A 19,765-nucleotide genomic window follows, 5' to 3' on the forward strand; every position below is an offset into this window, starting at 1 on the left:
GGCAATTGGTTGGTGTATTATTCCCCAGTCTCCCCAGAAAAGGGGATGAAAGGGCTTGGGGGAATATTTTAAGGATATAGGAACTCCAAGTGGTCTTTTTTCTAAATACTTTGTCTAAATCACTTGGTGGTGGCAGCAATACTGTCCAAGGATGAGGAAAGGATTTGTGCCTTGGGGAAGTTTTTAACCTAAGCTGGTACTTATAAGCTTAGGGGTTCTTTCATGTGGGTCCCCACATCTGTACCCCATAGTTCCAAGTGGGGAGGGAACCCTGACAGCTTTCCCATCAGATCTTGTGTGAAAGTAGATTCCCTCAGTTGAGGAACCAAAAGCTTGTGTCAGTAGCAGAGAGAAGATGATCCAAAACAGAGTTCGAGTAAGTACACAACCTTGCTTAACTCCACTGTGAATCTGGAAGGCTTCAGAGACTGAGCTGTCGTATTGGACTGTGTTGTACATGCTTTCATGTAAGGATTGAATTATGCTTAATAGCTTGGGGGGACATCCAATCTTGTCTAGAAGTGTGAATAGTTCACTTCTATTGACAAAGTCAAAAGCCTTTGTGAGATCGATGAAGGTTATGTAGAGGGGCTTTTTTTTTGTTCTCTCCATTTCTCTTGTAGTTGTCTCAGCGAGATCATGTTGTTAGTAGACATTTCACTCTGAAGCCTGTGATTCAGGATAGATTCTGTCTGCAAGGGTCTGAAGTCTGTTCAGGACAACTTGGGCAAGGGCTTTTCCCATACTATTAAGAAGGGAAATGATATGATAGTTGTTGCATGATAATTGCATGATAGTTGTTGCAGTTGCTCCTGTCACTCTTGTTTTATTTCTTCTGGTGCTTCACCTCCTTTTCAGCACGGGCAGAGCACCTCGTGAAGATGTTGCAGTAGAATAGGTTTTCCACATTTTATGACCTCAGATGGTATGCAGTCTTTTCCAGGGGCCTTTCCATTGGGGAGGCCATCTATGGCAAGGCTAAGCTCCTCAACAGTTGGTTTATCATCAAGTTGGTTCATAACAGGCAGGCTTTTGGTGGCATTGATGGCTGCATTCCTAATAACGTTTTTCACGAGAATAAAGCTCAGAGTAGTGTTCTACACAGAGATTCATCTGCTTGGTGTGGTTATTGATTGTTTCCCCTGTTGTTGATTTCAATGGGGCTGTCTTCTTTAAGTTGGACCCAAGGCTTTCTTGATCCCATCGTACATGTTTCTAACGTTGCCTGCATCAGCTCCAACTTGGAAGCTTTCACATAAGTGCAGCCAATAGTTATTGGCACAGCATAGAGCAGTTTTGCCACTCTCAATGCCTGTAAGTTTTTTTTCATTTGGGTCTCTCTTGTAGTTGGTTTGGGCTGTGCGTTTGGCCTCAATGACTGGTTTCAACACACTGGAATATGCGTCAAACCAGTCATTGGTCTTGTTTTCCTTCTTCTCAAAGACTGACAGAACTGCATCCTAGATTGTGTTCTTCAGTTGCTGCCACTTCAGGTGGGTGCTTGTGGCACAATAACTGGTGTCAAGGGCTTGTTATAGTATGTTCTTGTACTGCTGTGACTTTTTTTGGTCTGCTATGGCACTGATGTTAATACAAGGACATCTTTTTACTTTAGATTTATGTATTTTCTTTGGTTTAAGTCTGACTTTGCTGCATACCAGAGAGTGGTCTGGGTCGCATTCAAGTTGGTATGCTTTGTGATAAGATCTAGTTGGTGCCAGTGGCCAGATCTGGGATGTTTCCAAGAAACTGTGTGTTGTGGCTTTGTCTGGAAGAATGAGTTTGTTATGCAGAGGTCATAACAGGAACAAAATTCTAGCAGTCTTTGACTGTTTCCATTCATCGTACTAGTTCTGTTTTGATCAAGACAGTTGGTCCATACTTCATGAACAGCTCCCACTCTTGCAGTCCCCTAGCAGGAAAACATATTCGTGTTTTGGAATCTTGCTGATGGTCGTGTTCAACTGGTCATAGAACTGATCCTTGATGTCAGAAGATGAGGAGAGTGTTGGGGCTCACAAGATTGACTGGACCCTCAGTTGTAAACAAGAATAGTGCCAAAATTCTCTTGGATTTATTTGTAGGCAGCTCACTCAACCCCAGAAGTGAGTTCTTAATCGCAAATTCCACTCCGTACTCTTGCATTTCTTCTGCACTTTTCTACTGCCAGAAAAATATGTAGTCTTTTTTTCCTTTGAGCGATCCGCTTGATGCTAGCTGTGTTTCTTGGAGGGATGCGATATTCACATTGAGCCATTTCAGCTCATCATTGATAATGGTAGTTTTGTGTGCACCATTGATCTGTTGAAGGTCCTAAAATAATCCAGTTGTCATGGTGTGAATGTTCCAGCACCCTATCTTTAAATTCACTTGTCAAGTTATAATCTCTAAGCTCCAAGCACCCATTGGAGCTGCCCAATTTTATGGTGGGTGGTGGTTGTCCAGTGAGATACCGTATGATGATCTTTCCCACTGTCAGAGACAGCCCCTGGCAGTCAACTCTACACGAATTGAGTTAGAGCTCAGAAGTGGTTACTGCTGCCTCCCGTGTTGTGTCGACGCTCGAAGTGAAGTTGGAGTACCTCCCCAGGGTGCAAGCCTAGGCAGATGGTATGGAGGCCCTGAGTTGCCCATGCATCAGGACCTCCCTCTTGGCATCACCAATTAAATCCAGAGGAGAGGAAGAACCAATACATCTGGTACCCAATCCGCTGCAGGTGTTGCAGAAAAATACTAAAATGTTAGTGCCTGATTGCCTTTGGGGCTCCACTCCAGATTTTCTGTCTGAGTTTACCCTCATAGCCTTACATTCTCCCAAAACCACCCACAAGGCAATGAGGCTCTTCTGTCAGGGGTTGCTCCTTAGCCTTACACCTTCCCGGGCTACTCAGAAAGCAGTGGTTTGATGAGCTGCAGATAGTACCATCTACTGTCATGACAGTAGCAGGCACAGCCTGACCTAACAGATTCCTTACTACCTGCTGAAACTACTGAGAGCTGAAATCACTAAGAGCTGGGCTAAGAGGTGAAACCTCAGAATGTAACGTTGTGGGAGCAGCAAGTGGTGTCAACAGAGAAATTGTGGTAAGCGGTCGCAGAGATACAGTTGCAGAAGTAGTCGCGGAGGCATTCTCAACCTCCCGCCCCCTTACCTCGGAGTGGGAGGTGAACCCTGTGAATGCACCTCTAAACTCAAGGACAGCCAGTTGTGAGTCGGGTGAAGTGGAGGGAAAGGGGAATGATGTGTTTAAAGGGACCTTCATTCATTGACTTTCCACTGCATGGTGGGACACTGAGGCAAAAGATACTGTCCAATAGGCTGCAGGATTGGGTTTGGCTATGGTCACATGCTTTTGAATGTGGTTGGAGTGGTTCCCTTTACCTTTTAATAAAAATTGTCTTTTGTTATACTCAGATTCAGTGCCTGGGTGTGGGAAGTATGCCTCTTACAGGCTCTTGGGAGTGGTGTTAGATTTTCCCAGACTACTGGATGGGGGCTTGAACTGGTTCTGTTTTGTATTTTTAAGAGGAATCCCTAGATATTGAACTTGCCCCTTGGTGCTGCCAACTTCATCTGGCAGAAGAGTTACATATGAAGGTCACACAGTTCTTGTGTGACGAAGTGGGACTGTTCTTAATGTTTCCCCTGAATACTGTGTGGGTGCCTCAGTTTCTGGCCGGCCCTCTGTCGCCTAGCAACTAATGGCCAGGCCGTTCCCCCCTGCAAGATGGTAGCTAAAGATGTGGGAGAACAAAGAGGTCAGGTGACCTCCTGGCCTGGGAAAAGAACTCAGCAGAGAAGGAGGAGTTGGAGGGGGTTTTCAGTTTGGGAGCTGGCTGGGGACGAGGAGTGAGGGCAGACGTGGGGGTCTGCCTCGCTGGGACCAGAATGGATCCGGCCGAGGAGTACAGTTCTCTGTACCTACAAGATCTGTTTTAGACTGTGTTCCTGTCATTGAATAAACCTCTGTTTTACTGGCTGGCTAACTGTCACGTCTGACTGCGGAGTGGGGGTGCAGGACCCTCTGGCTCCCCCAGGACCCAGCCTGTGCGGACTCGCTGTGGGAAGTGCACGGAAGGGCAGAGGATGCTGAATGCTCCAAGGAGAGACCCAGGAGGTGAAGCTGTGTGAGCTTGTTGCCCTGGAGACAGTCTGCTCCAAGGGAGAAGAGGCTCCCCAAAGTCCTGTCTGGCTTTGTGGGGAGCAGTTCCAGAGCATTGCCTGGGGACTCCGTGACATCTTGCACTTGGAGAGAAAATTGATTTTTACAACAGTATTTTATAGAGGCTGAAGTGGAGTGAGATAAGATGCGTGGAGGCCAAACAGGAGGAAGTTTCAGTAGCTGATTAGAAAGAACTGCAGGAAACGGAAGTTAAATCAGAGTTCTGTCTACTCTGTGGCAAACTGAGCCTATATCCTGTGAACACCTCTAGTGAGGCAGCCTGGGAAATATTCATGAGCTTTGAGTGGATTAAAAAGAAAAAGATTTCTATGCTGGCCCCATGTGATTTATTATAATATTAGGGTCAGTTTATATTATGCTGCACAAAGGGCCATCCCTAGTGGGGTGCAGGGCCTGGGACATAGGAGCCAAGTTGCTATCTGCAGGGGATGCTCCCCCCCCCACCCCAAGCTCCATGCAGGCCCCACCCCACCTCTTTCTGCCCCACTCCCGTCCAGTTCCATCCCCTCTCCTGAGTGTGCTGGGCCCTCACTTCTCTCCCCTCCCGCCACAGTGTCTCCAGACACCGTGAAACAACTGATTGGCAGTAGGTTCTGGGAGGAAAGCGGAGGTGCTTTAGGCAGGAAGTGCTGGGGGGAATGGGGAGGTTGATGGGAGGGGCTCCTCCTCACCTCCCCCACCTGTCTCCTGCATCACCTCCCTGCTCCCTCCTCACAAAGCGTGCGACCCAGGATGGTCGCCCCCATTCACCGTACCCTAGGGACGGCTCTGGCTGCACTACAAGTTTCAACAGGCCACAGCATTTTTTTGTATTGACAACATGTCAATGTCTGGTGGAAACAGCCAGGGGAAAGCAGGAATGGGAGTGGGTGCTGGGGCTTTTAGCACCCAGGAAGGCATAGAAATGGTTTGGGAACTCAGGAGGCAGTTAAGGCTTTTGGCAGTGGAGGAGGTCAGATAGGTGGTAGGGAAATGAATCTCTTTTTCTCTCCTCATCATGGTGGTAAAGGTCAGAAGAGACTTGAGACTTTTTTGTGGGTGGCGTGGGGGTGGAGAGAGGTTGAACTAGTTTCCCCACCCCAGCAACCCTTGATAGCAACTAGCTCAGTGGTTCTCACACTTTTGTACTGGTGACCCCTTTCACATAGCAAGCCTCTGATTGCGACCCACTCCCATATACATTAAAAAAAAACTTTTAAATATATTTAACACCATTATAAATGCTGGAGGCAAAGCGGGGTTTGGAGTGGAGGCTGACAGCTTATAATAAACTTGCAACCACCTGAGGGATCCTGACCCCCAGTCTGAGAACCTCTAAACTAGCTGTATCACTGCTTTAATATCAGCTGATGCATGTGACAACAGTAGATAAGCACAATTTCTGGGTGTTTCCCCTAAAATGATCAGCAATGAAATAGTTAATGCTGACAAAGCAAGCCTTAGGTTTCAGAGTTAGTACACATTTCAGATGGATGATGCAATCCATGCTTCTTTTAGAGCTGATGTTTTATGCTTTCTGCAGACTTGGGCAACAAACATTGATTACATTTGGAAGGTTGTCTTTGCAACCATAATGGCTAGAAATGAGATGAATGGAGGCTTAGAACCTGCTGCTGAAATCTCTGGTGGTGTATGTTTTGTAGCACATTCTGAATCTGTGAACTACATAGGACCATGTACATAATAAGCAGCTTGGCAGATCAACAGTTCTATCTCTGTTTACAACCTGTCCAGGTATTTTTTTTTCTAAATATGAAATATTGTGTGTCAAAGTTTGATTACAAAACTTGATTAAATGACTATTATTAATATTAATAGGAACTTAATTAGTGAAATTTCCATCACTTTCTCAAACTGCACTGCTGTAAGCTCTCTAATGTAGCTACCCCAAGATGAAGGGGGAGAGCTCTCTCATTGACTTAACTACTCCAGCCTCTGTGAGAGGTGGGAGCTGTCCCATTAACATAGCACTGTCCACACTGGCGCTTATGCTGGTGTAACTTAAGTTGGTTGGGGGCGGGGGGTGTATTCATACCCCTAAGCGACATAAATTTTGCCGACATCAACTGTAGTGTAGACATATCCTAATATTCCCAACTGATTTTTTTCTCGGAAAAGAAAACTGCTCCCTGTAATAAAGTATCCTGTATAGGATAACGTAGTAGGTACTGATTTACAATAAAATGTCACTTCATTCCCAAATGAGTTCATTTTCTGCTCTACATGTTCAAGAGGAATAACTTGGTGAAGCAGAAGAGGGAAAGCTATAAAACTAATACTTTACTGAAATACTCTAATCTAAGCCACTTCCAAGGCTTCTAGGTCAGTACAAAACTGGTGAGGACTACAAATACTTTTATACTTAATGGGCCATTAACAGCACTTAAGTGAGCACTCAAGCTCTTAGGTGACCTCCCACTGACTTCAATAAGGTCAGAATTTTATCCAACATGTTAAAGTGGGAATCCAATAAGGTTATCTTTTGTATTGCAAAGCGACTGTAAACCCAACTCCAGAACAAAGTGAAATACTTTTCATGGTGGTTTCAAATAATACCTGGGAGCAGTGGTTGGAGGTGGTGATCTTAAGTTACGTTGCAAGGCATTTGGAGGAGCAAAAAAGGGGGTAAAGATGAAGACATCAAGGGGCTGAGGGTATATCTACACTAGAGTGGCACGGTTATGGCACTGCAGCGGTGCTGCTGTAGTTTAGACGCCTTCTGTATTGATGAAAGGTTTTTTTCTGTTCATGTAGGTAATCTACCTCTCTGGCCTGGTCTACACTACGCATTTAAATTGATTTAAAGAGCGTTAAATCGATATAACGCTGTACCCGTCCACACTACAACACCCTTTATATCGATATAAAGGGCTCTTTAAATCGATTTCTGTACTCCACCCCGACGAGAGGAGTAGTGTAAATTCGATATTTAACATATCGATTACGTGTGTGGACGAATCGAGACATTTGGCCTGCCGGGCGGTATCACAGTGCACCACTAGACGCTGTGACGCAATTGACTCGGATGCGCGGGCGGTAACAGGAAAGCCCTGCGAACTCTTGAATTACCATTCTGTTTGCCAGCGTGGAGCTTTGATCACACGAGGTGGCGATGCAGTCTCAAATCCAAAAAGAGCTCCAAAGCATGGACGTTACGGGGATGACTAGGATCTGATCGCTGTATGGGGAACAAATCTGTTGTATCGAGACTCCGTTATAAGAACACGAAATGCCAAAGCATTTGAAAAAAAATCTCCAGGATACACAGCGCTGGTGACAAGCGTAATGAGGAGCCAGAGACTCAATATGGACGCTCAATGGATCGGAGGGTGTACTGAGGATCCAGTATGCCACAGCCACAACAGTCTCTGGAAGATTTGCATTCTTGGCTGGCGCCCAATGTCTGTAGGGTATCAAACACAGTGTCTTGGCGATGGTCAGGGATGCTCCACAGTCTCTTTTCCCCCCACACCACCGTTGCAAGAAAGGGAAAGAAATCATTCTTGCTTCTCATGTCCCCTATTAGTATGAGAGGCTGTGCATCGATGTGCAGTGAAAGCAGTATCCGTCCTTCCCCCTCCCCGGTGGTAAGACGGTACAATATGAACTGCGATACTGTCGTTGCCATCAGCCGTGAGTGCTCCTGGCTGGCCTCAGGTGAGGCTGAGCCGCGGGGTGCCTGGGGTAAAAATGGAAGACTGCCCAGTTACTCCAGTAATGGTACATGAAGGCTGGTAACTGTCTTCCATCATAGCAACTGGAGGCTGAGCTCATCAGCCCCCTCCCTCTCCCGTGTAAAGAAAAGTATTCTGTACTGCCTGGACTTCATAGCCCGGGAGGCTGCCTCCCGCATTTTATCTCACTAACAAGTCTCTTGTTTTTAATTCCTGCATTCTTTAACTTCATGACACAAATGTTGGGGGGTCACTGCCGTATCCCAGGAAGGTTGGGGGAAGGAGGGGAAGCAACAGGTGGGTTGTTGCGAGGGCACCCCTGTGAAACTTGAACTACGGTCGCCCTGTGCTCTATACACTGGATCTTCTAAGACACTTGCGCTTATTCTAGCAGGACTGACTCTCTTTAGGAAACCAAAAGGAGGGATGACCGTCCAAGGAGTCATCCCAATTTGCTTTTGCGTTGCGCCCCCGGTCAACTCTCTCCGCCAGGCCACTATGAGGTATAGCAGTCGGACACGTGACAGGAGGCGCACGCAAGAATAACCTTTTCGCATGCTCGCATTCGCCGTTTTCTCCCGGCAGTAGGACGGTCCGAGAACGACGGTAACCATCTCTGTATCATTGCAAAACAAGTGAATGCTGCTGTGTAGCGCTGGATATCGCCTCTCTCGCGGCATCCAGTACACATACGTGCGGAAAAAAAAGAAGCTGAACGGGCTCCAGGTGCCGGCTATGGCGTCGCAGGGGCAATCCAGGGAAAAAGGGCGCGAAAGGATGGTCAGCTTGATGTTTCCCGAGGAGGAATGCTGACGACATGTCCAGAAGCCCTGCCGTGACAATAAGATCAATCCGAATTCAAAGGCGGGGAGACTGCGGGAACTATGGGATAGCTATGAAGTGCTGACCCACAATGCACACGCTTCAGTAATCGATGTTAGCCTCGGAGCATGGACGCACAACGCCGAATTACTGTGCCTAGTGTGGCCGCATGAAATCGAAATTATAATATCAGTTTTATAAAACCGATTTTAGCAAATTTGATTTTATCCCGTAGTGTAGACGTGGCCTCAGAGTAGCTAGCTTTGCATCTACAGTGGGGGTTAGGTCGACCTAACTACATTGCACAGGGTGCAAAATTTTTCACAACCCTAAGTGATATAAACAGGTCGATCTAATTGTTACATTTAAACCTGGCCTAAATGTCAAGGTGCTGTTCTTAAGTTTTGTGCTTGTAATATATTTGCTAAGTTAGCACACAGTCACACAGCAGTTGGAAACAGTTTGTAGGAGCAGAAGTTGCAGAATCACTGGCTCTCTAAAGAACTTGAACCAAAAAGCTATTGCTGTGGTTCTGAAAATTTGATGCTAACTGCACTTAAGCTTTGCTGACTATTCTCCATTTTTATCAGTATATCTGCTTATGGACCAATTTGATTATGCAGCAGCAATACCTTAACTTTTGAAAGCTGAGTCCAGATGCACTACACACCATATTAGCAGGGCAGCATGCAGACACTTGCACTGATACTGCTCCATGTCCCTCCAGCTGGTCTTTTGTCCCCCACACTTTGGGAAATGCTGCTGTAAAAAATATCGGATCCTTTGTCTATGCCACATTAATTCATTCCTCTCCTGACAAAAACTCACTCTCTCTGGAGTCCAAGGTTTCCTGGCAACTCAGACAATGACAATACATGCAGACAGTTTATCAATTATATGATATAATTCCATGCATGCACACTACACTTCATAAAAATAATAAAGGTAGAATTCTGCAAGGTGTCTGCATTCAGACCCAAGTGATACCAAACAGATGACAAAGTGAATGACTCTCACAATTGCAAGCACCATGTCCAAGTCTACAACATGCTGGGTGAAGAGACATGTGATGACTCTCCCTTACTTCCCATCTTACCCAGATAACTGAAGCAGATGAGTGAGCTAAAAATACAGACCCAGAGATGCTGATGCAATTATGTTAACAAAGAGATACATCAGATATAATAAAAAATACACCACAGGAGAGAAGCTGATAAATATCAACATGAGCTTATCAAACCCAGTTCACAAAATCAAACCTTTCAGACTTGCATTGATAAGCTTGAAGCTTTAGGCACAAACAAATGCTGATACAGCACTAAAGCCACTTTGATTCTTGCCGCTATTGAATGAACTCTTAAGAAAACTGCCTTAGAAAATGGACTATAATTACACAAGTGGTACTTTGTTTCAGTAGGCTTTTTTGGTCTCTGCAATCATAGGCCCATGAAGAAAATTAAACTTCAAATGCAAATATCTCCCCAATGTAACATTCAGTGCAAACACTGGGGCAAATATTTTTTGTAAAAGAGAAACTAAGAAAGAGCCTACTATATAATCAACTGCCTTGTCAACACACCTGGGACAGTACCATGTAGTATGAGCTGGTGACAAAATAAGTAAATGGATGATTATGTCAAAGGGTGAGGCCAGAGTAGGATGACCAGATGTTCTGATTTTATAGGGACAGTCCAGGTATTTGGGGCTTTTTCTTATATAGGCACTTATTAACCCCTACCCCATCCTGATTTTTCTCATTTGCTGTCTGGTCACCAAAGGACAGAGGTAATCAATAGGTGAACTGCAGGCAAAATCTGGACTGCCAGATGTTTTTGTATGGATCGCAAAATCTTTTTATTTACTTATTAATTATTATTATTATTAATTATTATTATCATTATTGTTACTGTGGTGTGAAAAATATTTCTCTGAAGTCTAGACCTTGACCAAGAAATCTGGACCCTGAAAAAAAAAATTGACTACTCCTGGGTGGCAATGACTGCAGCTCCATTATGTTCATCCTTTGTTGTGCTTGTGCATCCCTCTTAAACTGGGCAGATTTCTCTTTCTAAGCAGGCCATGCAATTATAGCAACCATTGCTAAAAAATCAGCAAAGCCTGAAGTTTCATTAAAACCATATGGTCAAATATCTGGACCCATATCCAACAAGATACTTTAAGCATGTTCATTTAGAATGGGACTACTCACATGCTTAAAGGTAGATATATACTGAAGTTCCTTGAGTTAAGGTTTTGGTAAGACATGTACTGGCCATAAGGAGGAGGAGGGGAGAAGCAGCAGCCTTAATTCTGTGAGGTATCAGAAGGGAGCAGAGTCTCCTTCCTTCCACTATCTGTGCTAAGACATCACTAGAACTAGACATACTGAAGAGGGAGGAACAGGAGCTGAGCCAGCCTGGCTCAAGCTACAGTAGGGAGGAAATGGGCTTTGAATAGATATATAAATAATTAACTTGCCATCATGCCCAGGTTAGCATGGCAGCTGGCACCTCCCCCTAGTGCTTGAAGGAAATTCTACTTTAATCTTATGTAATGGTGTGTGTGGGAACCTCTATGGCTATGTCTTTGCTGCAAAAAATTGGTTTTTACATTGAGATAGCTAATTTGCTGTGAAATCCTTATGGCGACACGGCACAGCTAATTTTTAGCTCAGCATAACTAGTTGAGGTCAATGCTTTCCCCCCCACCTGGAAATGGTCTTGTCTAACTACTTGGAAGTAAAAACGGTTGTGCCTTGTGTTCCCCAGGATTTTACATTGTGATAGCTATCTTAAGCTGGTTAGCTCCGTGTAAAAACACTCCTTTTTTGGCAGTGAAGATGTAGCCTGTGTCCTTTTAGGCTCACCAGCTCTTCCACCAACAACAAAATGGGGAGCAGGAGCTAGCTAACTGGGCTGTATTCAAAGAGCTGGTCTAAAAGCTAAGACTCCATTGTAGTCCATTTAGAAATGTTTCAACATAATGTTTTTTTGTCTGAAAATACTAGTTAGTCAAAACTAAAAGTTTTCACAGAATCGTATGAGTTTCAACAAAAACTGCTCAAGAAAGAGAAACAGCCATTCTCAGGATAGCCAATAGCTGGTAAGGACATTGACTAATTCAGAGCAGCGACTTAAACCTGGGTCTCCTATCTCCAAGGTGAGACTCCTAACCACCAGGCTATTGGTGGATGAGTCTCGCTTAATGCCTCTTCTTGGAACTATTCCCCTTTGTTTCAATAACTAAATATTCATTGGGTCAGAGAGAGGCTAACTCTAACCTGGTGCTAGGGCACTCCCCTGGGATGTTGGAGACATAGGACTTAAGCCTGACTCCCCCACATGAGTAAAAGATGAGTGCCCTAGCAACCATCAGGCTATTGGCTATTCTGGGGTCTCTTCCCCAGAATAGGAAAATGTTTTGAAATTTCAAAAATGTTCATAGGATGGGAAAACTATTTCCCGCCTATCTCTAGACACCATTTCCAGTGTACAAATCCAGTCACCCTAAAAATACTACCTTGTAATAGTCTAGTCCTACTTCTTCCCCAACACCCTGCATTTAAAAGTGTGCTATTTTCAGAGTGTTTTATGCTTCCTGTTTATCTACATGACACTGTCCCATTTGAAGATTTGGAGATACCAAAGAAGTTAAACTGGGGAGTCCTCTTAATACAAAATCTAATGTGTATCAACGAACTCCTGATTAAATGTTACTAATGTGCTCAAGGCTCATTGTGAATTAATGATTTTTTAAACAAAACCTTTAAAACAAAAATATATCAAGGAGTTTGCTTTTTCACAGAGAATAAAAGTAGCATGGACAGAGTCTGCTGTGCAAACAGTTGAGTTGTATCAGAGTGTTAGTCACATTGTTTTGGGTTTATTTTATTGACTCTTTTTGCAGCTATGTATACAGATAATGATCCTCTTTTATACTCAATATTCTGTTTAACTTCTTGTGCTGGCAACATGCTGAAATAGATTTTAATTTTACTGAGGAAGAAAATGCTCATGAATTATATCTAAACTTCCCTTCATACACTACATTTGATCAGTTGTACTCGTTTTCAGCTGTTAGCATTTTAGTCCCAGTGATGGCAGGTGCATTCGACACAACAGGTACTTTTGGAATTGCATAGTCCTTGTACTAACAGAGTCTGTAACAGCGTGCATTTCCCATTTCCAAACCCAGTCTGTCCTCTGACTTGGCACAGCACTAAAGGAACACAGAAAGTCATAAACGAAATGTAAAAGGGAAGAAAAATCGTACCTTAGCTTCTGACCAGCTGGCTCAGTGATCTTATTTAACTTGTCCATGTTCCGTGTTGATAGTATCAGGTAAACTAGTGACCATTTAATGAGAACATGTGCTGTTTCCTGTGATGGTAAAAAGGAATGCTATACGTAGCAGTTGACCTGAGACAGAATCCCACGGGTTGTCTCTGCCTGGTTTCTACGTTGTGAGGAGGAGAATACTCATTTATTACAAGACCTGAAAACTTGCCGGAGCACATATTTGAGTTTCATGTTTCTAGTTCATCATGTGACACACAGAGCCAGCCAGGCGGCTTGCTTTGACTGCTGAATGCTATGCAAACTTGATGGCCCACACCTCTTGGGCGTGAAAATTCCCCTGAAATTGAATGTGTCTCAAGTCTCTCTCTATTACTTCCTCTTTGTGTCTTACATGCAGCTGGTGTTTTAATCAGATGGCATGACTGGAAAATATAACACTTACACCACAGACGCCTGCTCTCTGGCTACTTCCTGGTAGCAGAAAAGTGCAGGAGAGCTATCGGAAGGAATGATCCTGTTCAGTGTCCTGAGAAATTATCCATGTGCCGCTGCTTCGGTTTGGCATTACTATAGCTTCCTTTAATGACTCTACTCCAAACAGCCATAGAGATATGTCTGAAACTATTTCCCCCCCTTTCAGGAGAAGGTGGTGATGTTTCCAGAGTAGCCTGCAGCTGCCAACTGTTGTTTCACAACTCCATTCCATTCCAAAACAATGCTAAGTGTCAACATCGCCACAGACAAACAATGGAATTCAGAGCGGGAGGCTGCTCTGTGAAAACCAAGTGCAGCAACATGGTTGTTAAAAGCTCAGAGAAGTGGGGAGGATCTTACTAGAAGGTATAATGGGAAGGAAAGTGTTGTCTAACCTGGAAGACTCTCAGGTGACTGGAGGACTAGAGGCAAGAGACTGGAAATTAAACAGTTACTTTTGGGAAAGGGAATTTTAGGGTATGTCTACATTACAAGCACTACAGTGGCACGGCTGTGGTGCTGCAGCGGAGACACTTGGTACAGACAAAGGAGTTATTCCATTACTGTAGTAAATCCACCCCCTTGACAGGTGGTAGCAAGTCAATGGAAGAATTCTTCCATTAACCCAGCAGCGTCTACATCAGGGGTCTCAAACTCAAATGACCATGAGGGTGGCTTGAGGACTAGTACATTGGCCCGAGGGCTGCATTATTGACACCTCCCCTCCCCCGCTGCCCTGGGCCCCGCCCCCACTCCACCCCATCTTGCCTCTTCCCACCCCTTCCCTGTCCCCATTCCAACCCCTTCCCTGAAATCCCCACCCCAACTCTGCCCCCTCTCTGCCCCCAGGGGGTCAGGGCAGGAGATTGGGGTGCAGAGGGGTGAGGCAGGGGGCTCAGGGCAGTGGGTTGGGGTGCAGGAGAGGTGCGGGCTGCGTCAGGGGTTTCAGGGCAGGGGGTTGGGGTGCAGGAGGGGTGCAGGGTGCAGGGTATGGCAGGCGGGTGGGGTGTGGCAGAGGGCTCAGGGCAATGGGTTGGGGTGCAGGAGGGGGTTAGGGGCTGGGCTCTGGCCCGAAGCACACTGGGGGCACGGAAGGCTCCCTGCCTGCCTGCTCTGCCTCCGCGCCACTCCGGGAAGGAGCTGGAACATGGGGGAGCAAGGGCATGGTGGGGAGGTTGTTGCTGTTGCTTCAGGCATTGCCCCCAGCATCTCTCTTTGGCCGGGAACCATGGCCAATGGGAGCCGCTGGGGGTGGTGCCTGAAGCAACAGCAACTAGGGTGACCAGATGTCTCAATTTTATAGAAACAGCCCTGATTTTTGGGTCTTTTTCTTACATAGGCTCCTATAACCCCCTACGCCCTGTCCTGGTTTTTCACATTTGCTGTGTGGTCACCCTAACAGCAAAATACACACACGCCTGTGCCTGTCCTCTCCCAGGTTCCATTCACTTCCCAGAGAGCTGTGGGGGCAGGGCAGGGCAGGGCAGGCAGGCAGGCAGGCAGGCAGGGAGCCTGCCCTGTCCCCGGGGCACATCAGGCCAGAGCAGCTCTAGGTAAATGCTGTGGGAGGGTGGGGGCTGCGAGGAGCTTGCGGGCCGAAGAAAATAACCTCGTGGGCTGCATGTGGCTCACAGGCAGTGTGTTTGAGACCCCTGGTCTACATCAAGGATTTGGTCAGTTTAGCTACATCTTTCAGGGGTAGGGTGGCCATATGTCCCATTTTGGCCAGGACAGTCCCATTTTTAAGCCCTATTCTGGACATAGGATGACCAGATGTCCCGATTTTATAGGGACATTCATGATATTTGGGGCTTTTTCTTATATAGGCTCCTATTACCCCCCAGTCCCTCTCCCGATTTTTTTCACATTTGCTATCTGGTCACCCTACCCGGACATCCCAACCATTTTTTGTGACAGAACTGGGATTTGTTCCATTTTCCCTTGTCAACTGATGATCAGATGGCAAAACCAAACAGGACAAATGCCCAGTTTTGCCAAAAAAGAGTGAGGCATGCCCCCTAGTGGGGTGCAGGGCAACTTTCAAGGGGGTGAGTGGCAATGCCCAGCTTCTCAGGGACAGTGGGGTGGGCTAGGACAAGTGGCTTGAGCCAGCCTCATGTGGGCTTAGGCAAGCAGCTCAGGCCAGCCCCACTCAGGGGGCTGGGAGGGGAGATGCTTGGCACTGCCAGCTTTGTGCAAAGGGGGGCTTGGGCAAGCAGCAATGCCAGCCCTGCATGAGGTGGGGGGTGGGAAGAATGGGGCTAGCTCTGTGCGCTGTCCCATTTTCACTTAAGTGGACTTAAGTTTTAGGTGCAGACCTGAATCAATCTGTTTAAAGCACCATTTCAGTACCTAATGAGTGTTTGGGGGAAGAGATGACTTGGCGTGGGAGAAGTTGTGACTATTTAACTAGAGGTGGGGTGTTGCAATGATTTAATTAAACTAAGGAAACTCTGATTTAGCACTCTTAAACAGATGGGGCAGGATAAACTTCTGAAAACCAGAGTTAGCCTGTTTCAGACTTGAGCTACACTGAAAAATTATATTGGCATAGCTACATAGGTAAGGGCTGTGTAAAAACCACCCCCTTGATCGACATAGCTATGCTGACAAAAGCCCTGGTGCAGATGCAGCTATGTTGAGGCAGTTTTCCTACACTGACAGAAAAATTCCTTCCATAGGTGTAGGCTGTGTCTACACTATAGGGCTATGCTGACAGAGTTGGGCCACTATGGTCTCCTAGGGTAGATATACCTGTAGTGATCATACACAAAGTTTCACTGGATTAATTGAATTGATGCAACATCACACCTTTAATTAAATCAGTACTACTTCTGTAAACTATCCTATTGCCTTTTTAATTATTTTTATTATTTGTATGACCACAGCGCATAGGTTGGACCTCTAGTCATGCACAGGGACTCTATTGTGCTAGGTGCTGTACAAACACAGAACAAAGAGACCATCTCTGCCCCCATCATAAACAGATAGTTAAGGGTAATGTCTCTTTTACCTGTAAAGGGTTAAGAAGCTCAGTAAACCTGGCTGACACCTGACCAGAGGACCAATGGGGGGACAAGATACTTTCAAATCTTGGTGGAGGGAAGTCTTTTGTTTGTGCTCTTTGTTTTGGGGGTTGTTCGCTCTTGCGACTAAGAGGGACCTGACGTCAATCCAGGCTCTCCAAATCTTTCTGAATCAGTCTCTCATGTTTCAAACTTGTAAATACCAGCCAGCAAGGCATGTTAGTCTTATTTTGTTTCTCAACTTTAAATGTTCCGTTTTTGCTGAGGGATTTACCTCTGTTTGCCTGTAACTTGACCTAAGGCTAGAGAGTTCCTCTGGCGTTATGATTCTGTTACCTGTAAAGTATTTTCCCATGTCTGATTTACAGAGATTATTTTTTTTACTTCTTACTTTAATTAAAGTTTTAAGACCTGAATTGTTTTCCTTGTTTAAGATCCAAGGGATTGGACTGGACTCACAGGATTGGTGAGGGAATAGAGGGAGGATGGTTAATTTCTCCTTGTTTTAAGATGCAAGGGGTTTGGATCTGTGTTCACTAGGGAATTGGTGAAGTCCCTCAAGGCAACCCAGGGAGGGGAAAGTTTTGGGGGGACAGAAAGTGCTCCAGACACTGAAATTCTGAATGGTGGCAGTGTACCAGATCTAAGCTAGTAATTAAGCTTTGAAGTGTCCATGCAGGTCCCCACATTTGTACCCTAAAGTTCAGAGTGGGGAAGGAATCTTGACAGCCCCAAAGAGTTTATATTTTGTATTAAAGATCCAGCCTTCCCATCCCTTCTATGGAGGTGGAGAGCTCTTAATGAACATCTCTGAGGATGCCCAGCCTTCACCCTCCCAAAAGCTTCTCCAGCAAAACCAAGGCAGGCTCAGCTTGATATTCCTGATATTTCTAGGTAAACAACAAACAAACAAAACCTCTTGCTTCTTTATGATGCATAAACAGGGTTACTTCAATGTTAGACCCAGGCTGGTCTATCTTAGTGTGGCTTTGGTATGTCTGTGAGTGTGTGACTCTTTGCATAGCTTGGGACACAATAATTAGTTTGCCTGTTTATATGATTCATACATTCCAAGCTAAGAAGGGTTTATCTAGTCTGATCTCCTGAGTAGAACAAGCCATAGAATTTCCCCAAAATAATTCCTAGAGCAAATCTTTTACAAAAACATTCAGTCTTGAGTTAAAAATTGTCGGTGATGGAGAATCCACCATGACTCTTGATAAATTGTTCCAATTGTTAATTATTCTCAATGTTAAAAGCTTATGCCTTATTTCCAGTCTGAATTTGTCTGGCTTCAGCTTCCATGCATTATATCCATCTCATAGAATTGGAAGGGACTCTGAAAAGTCATTGAGTCCAGCCCCCTGCCTTCACTAGCACGACCAAGTACTGTCCCTCAGATCCCTAAATGGCCTCCTCAAGAATTGAGCTTACAACCCTGTGTTTTGATGGGTGAATGCTCAAACCACTGAACTATCCTGCTTCCTCCCCTTGTGTCATGTTATACTTTTCTCTGTTTGGTTGAAGAGCCCATTATTAAATATTTATTCCTCATGTAGATACTTACAAACTGTAATCAATTCACCTCTTAATCTTCTCTATTCTAAATTAAATCAAGCTTTTTGAGTCTATCTCCATAAGGGATATTTTCTAATCCTTTAATTGTTTTCGTGGCTCTTTGCTAAACCCTCTTGAATTTATCAAAATCCTTCTTGAATTGTGGGCACCAGAACTAGACTCAGTATTCCAGCAGCAGTTGCACTAGTGCCAAATAAAGAGGTAAAATAACCTCTCTCCTTCTACCTGAGATTCCCCTGTTTATGAATCCCAGGATCTCATTAGCCCTTTTGGCAACAGCAGTTGCACTGGGAGCTCATGTTCAGATTATCCACCATGATCCCCAAATCCCTTTTAGAATCACTGCTTCCGAGGGTAGAATCCCCCACCCTACATTCTTTATTCCTAGATTTATACACTTACATTTAGCCATATTACAACACACAGAGTTTGCTTTCACCTAGTTTACCAAGCAATCTAAATCACTCTGAATCAGTGACCCATCCTCTTCATTATTTACCGTTCTCCCAATTTTGCATAATTTGTAAACGTCATCAGTGATGATTATATGTTTTTCTTCAACTTAAAAATGTTAAGTAGTGTACAATGCCTATAGGTCTCTACTGGAAACATGCCCACTTGATGATGATGATTCCCTGTTTACAATCACATTTTGAGACCTAGCAGTTAGCCAGCTCTTAATCCATTTAATGCGTACCATGTTAATTTTATGTCATTCTGGATCTTTAATCAAAATGTCATCCATTACCAAGTCAAACACCATACAGAGGTCTAAATATCTCCTTTCTGTGTGTTCCATTCTATGCATCCGAAGAAGTGAGCTGTAGCTCACGAAAGCTCATGCTGAAATAAATTTGTTAGTCTCTAAGGTGCCATAAGTGCTCCTGTTCTTTTTTTATATCTACACTATTATTTACCAAACTTGTAATCTCATAAAAAAATCAAGTTAGGATCTATTTTCCATAAACCCATTTGATTTGTATTAATTACACTACTCTCCTTTAATTCTTTATTAATCGAGTCCTGTATCAGCCACTCCATTATCTTGCCTGGAATCGATTTCCGGCTGACAGGCCTATAATTACCCAGGTCATACTTTTTACCCCTTTTAAAAATTGGCATACCATTAGTGTTCTGGAACTTCCCCAGTGTTTCTAGACTTATTGAATATCAGCATTAATGGTCCAGTGACCTTCTTGGCCAGCTCTTTTAAAACTCTTGGATGCAAGTTATCTGGACCTGCTTTAAAATGTCTAACTCTAGAATCTTCTGTTTACCATCTTCTATAGCAGGGGTTCTAAAACTGGGGGTTGGGACCCCCTCAGGGGGTTGCGATGTTATAACATGGAGGGTCACGAGCTGTCAACCTCTACCCCAAATCCCGCTTTGCCTCCAGCATTTATAATGGTGTTCAATATATAAAAAAGTGTTTTTAATTTATAAGGGGGGGTTGCCTTCAGAGGCTTGCTATGTGAAAGGGGTCACCAGTAAAAAAAGTTTGAGAGACACTGCTCTAGAGAACACTAGTGATTGGAAAGCGTGTTATCACCACATGATGAAATTGCGTCATCTGCTGTTTTCTCCAAATACAGAACAGAAATATTTATTGAACAATTCTGCCTTTTTTCATTATTATTGATAATTCTACTATTTACATCAACTAATGGACCAAAACCATTGTCAGGATTCTTTATGTTTAAGAACCTCCT

The 19,765-nt window shown here is 44.6% G+C and overlaps 1 protein-coding gene across 2 annotated transcripts in view; it reads right to left on the bottom strand.

Annotated features, from left to right (window-relative positions):
- BLNK (B cell linker) overlaps nt 1-19,765 on the bottom strand; it is a 162,962-nt gene that overhangs the window by 69,494 nt on the left and 73,703 nt on the right. Inside the window, exon 1 of one of the 2 annotated variants that reach the window (XM_032770260.2) lies at nt 12,953-13,175. The exons of the other annotated variant lie outside the window; for it this stretch is intronic. Within the exon in view, the coding sequence (XP_032626151.1) occupies nt 12,953-12,999 (47 nt within the window). The 5' untranslated portion in view covers nt 13,000-13,175. Of the gene's footprint in view, nt 1-12,952; nt 13,176-19,765 lie in introns of those variants that run through there. 2 annotated transcript variants of the gene reach the window in all.

The sequence above is a fragment of the Chelonoidis abingdonii genome, chromosome 15, assembly GCF_003597395.2.
Source record: "Chelonoidis abingdonii isolate Lonesome George chromosome 15, CheloAbing_2.0, whole genome shotgun sequence".
Taxonomy (NCBI): Eukaryota; Metazoa; Chordata; order Testudines; family Testudinidae; genus Chelonoidis; species Chelonoidis abingdonii.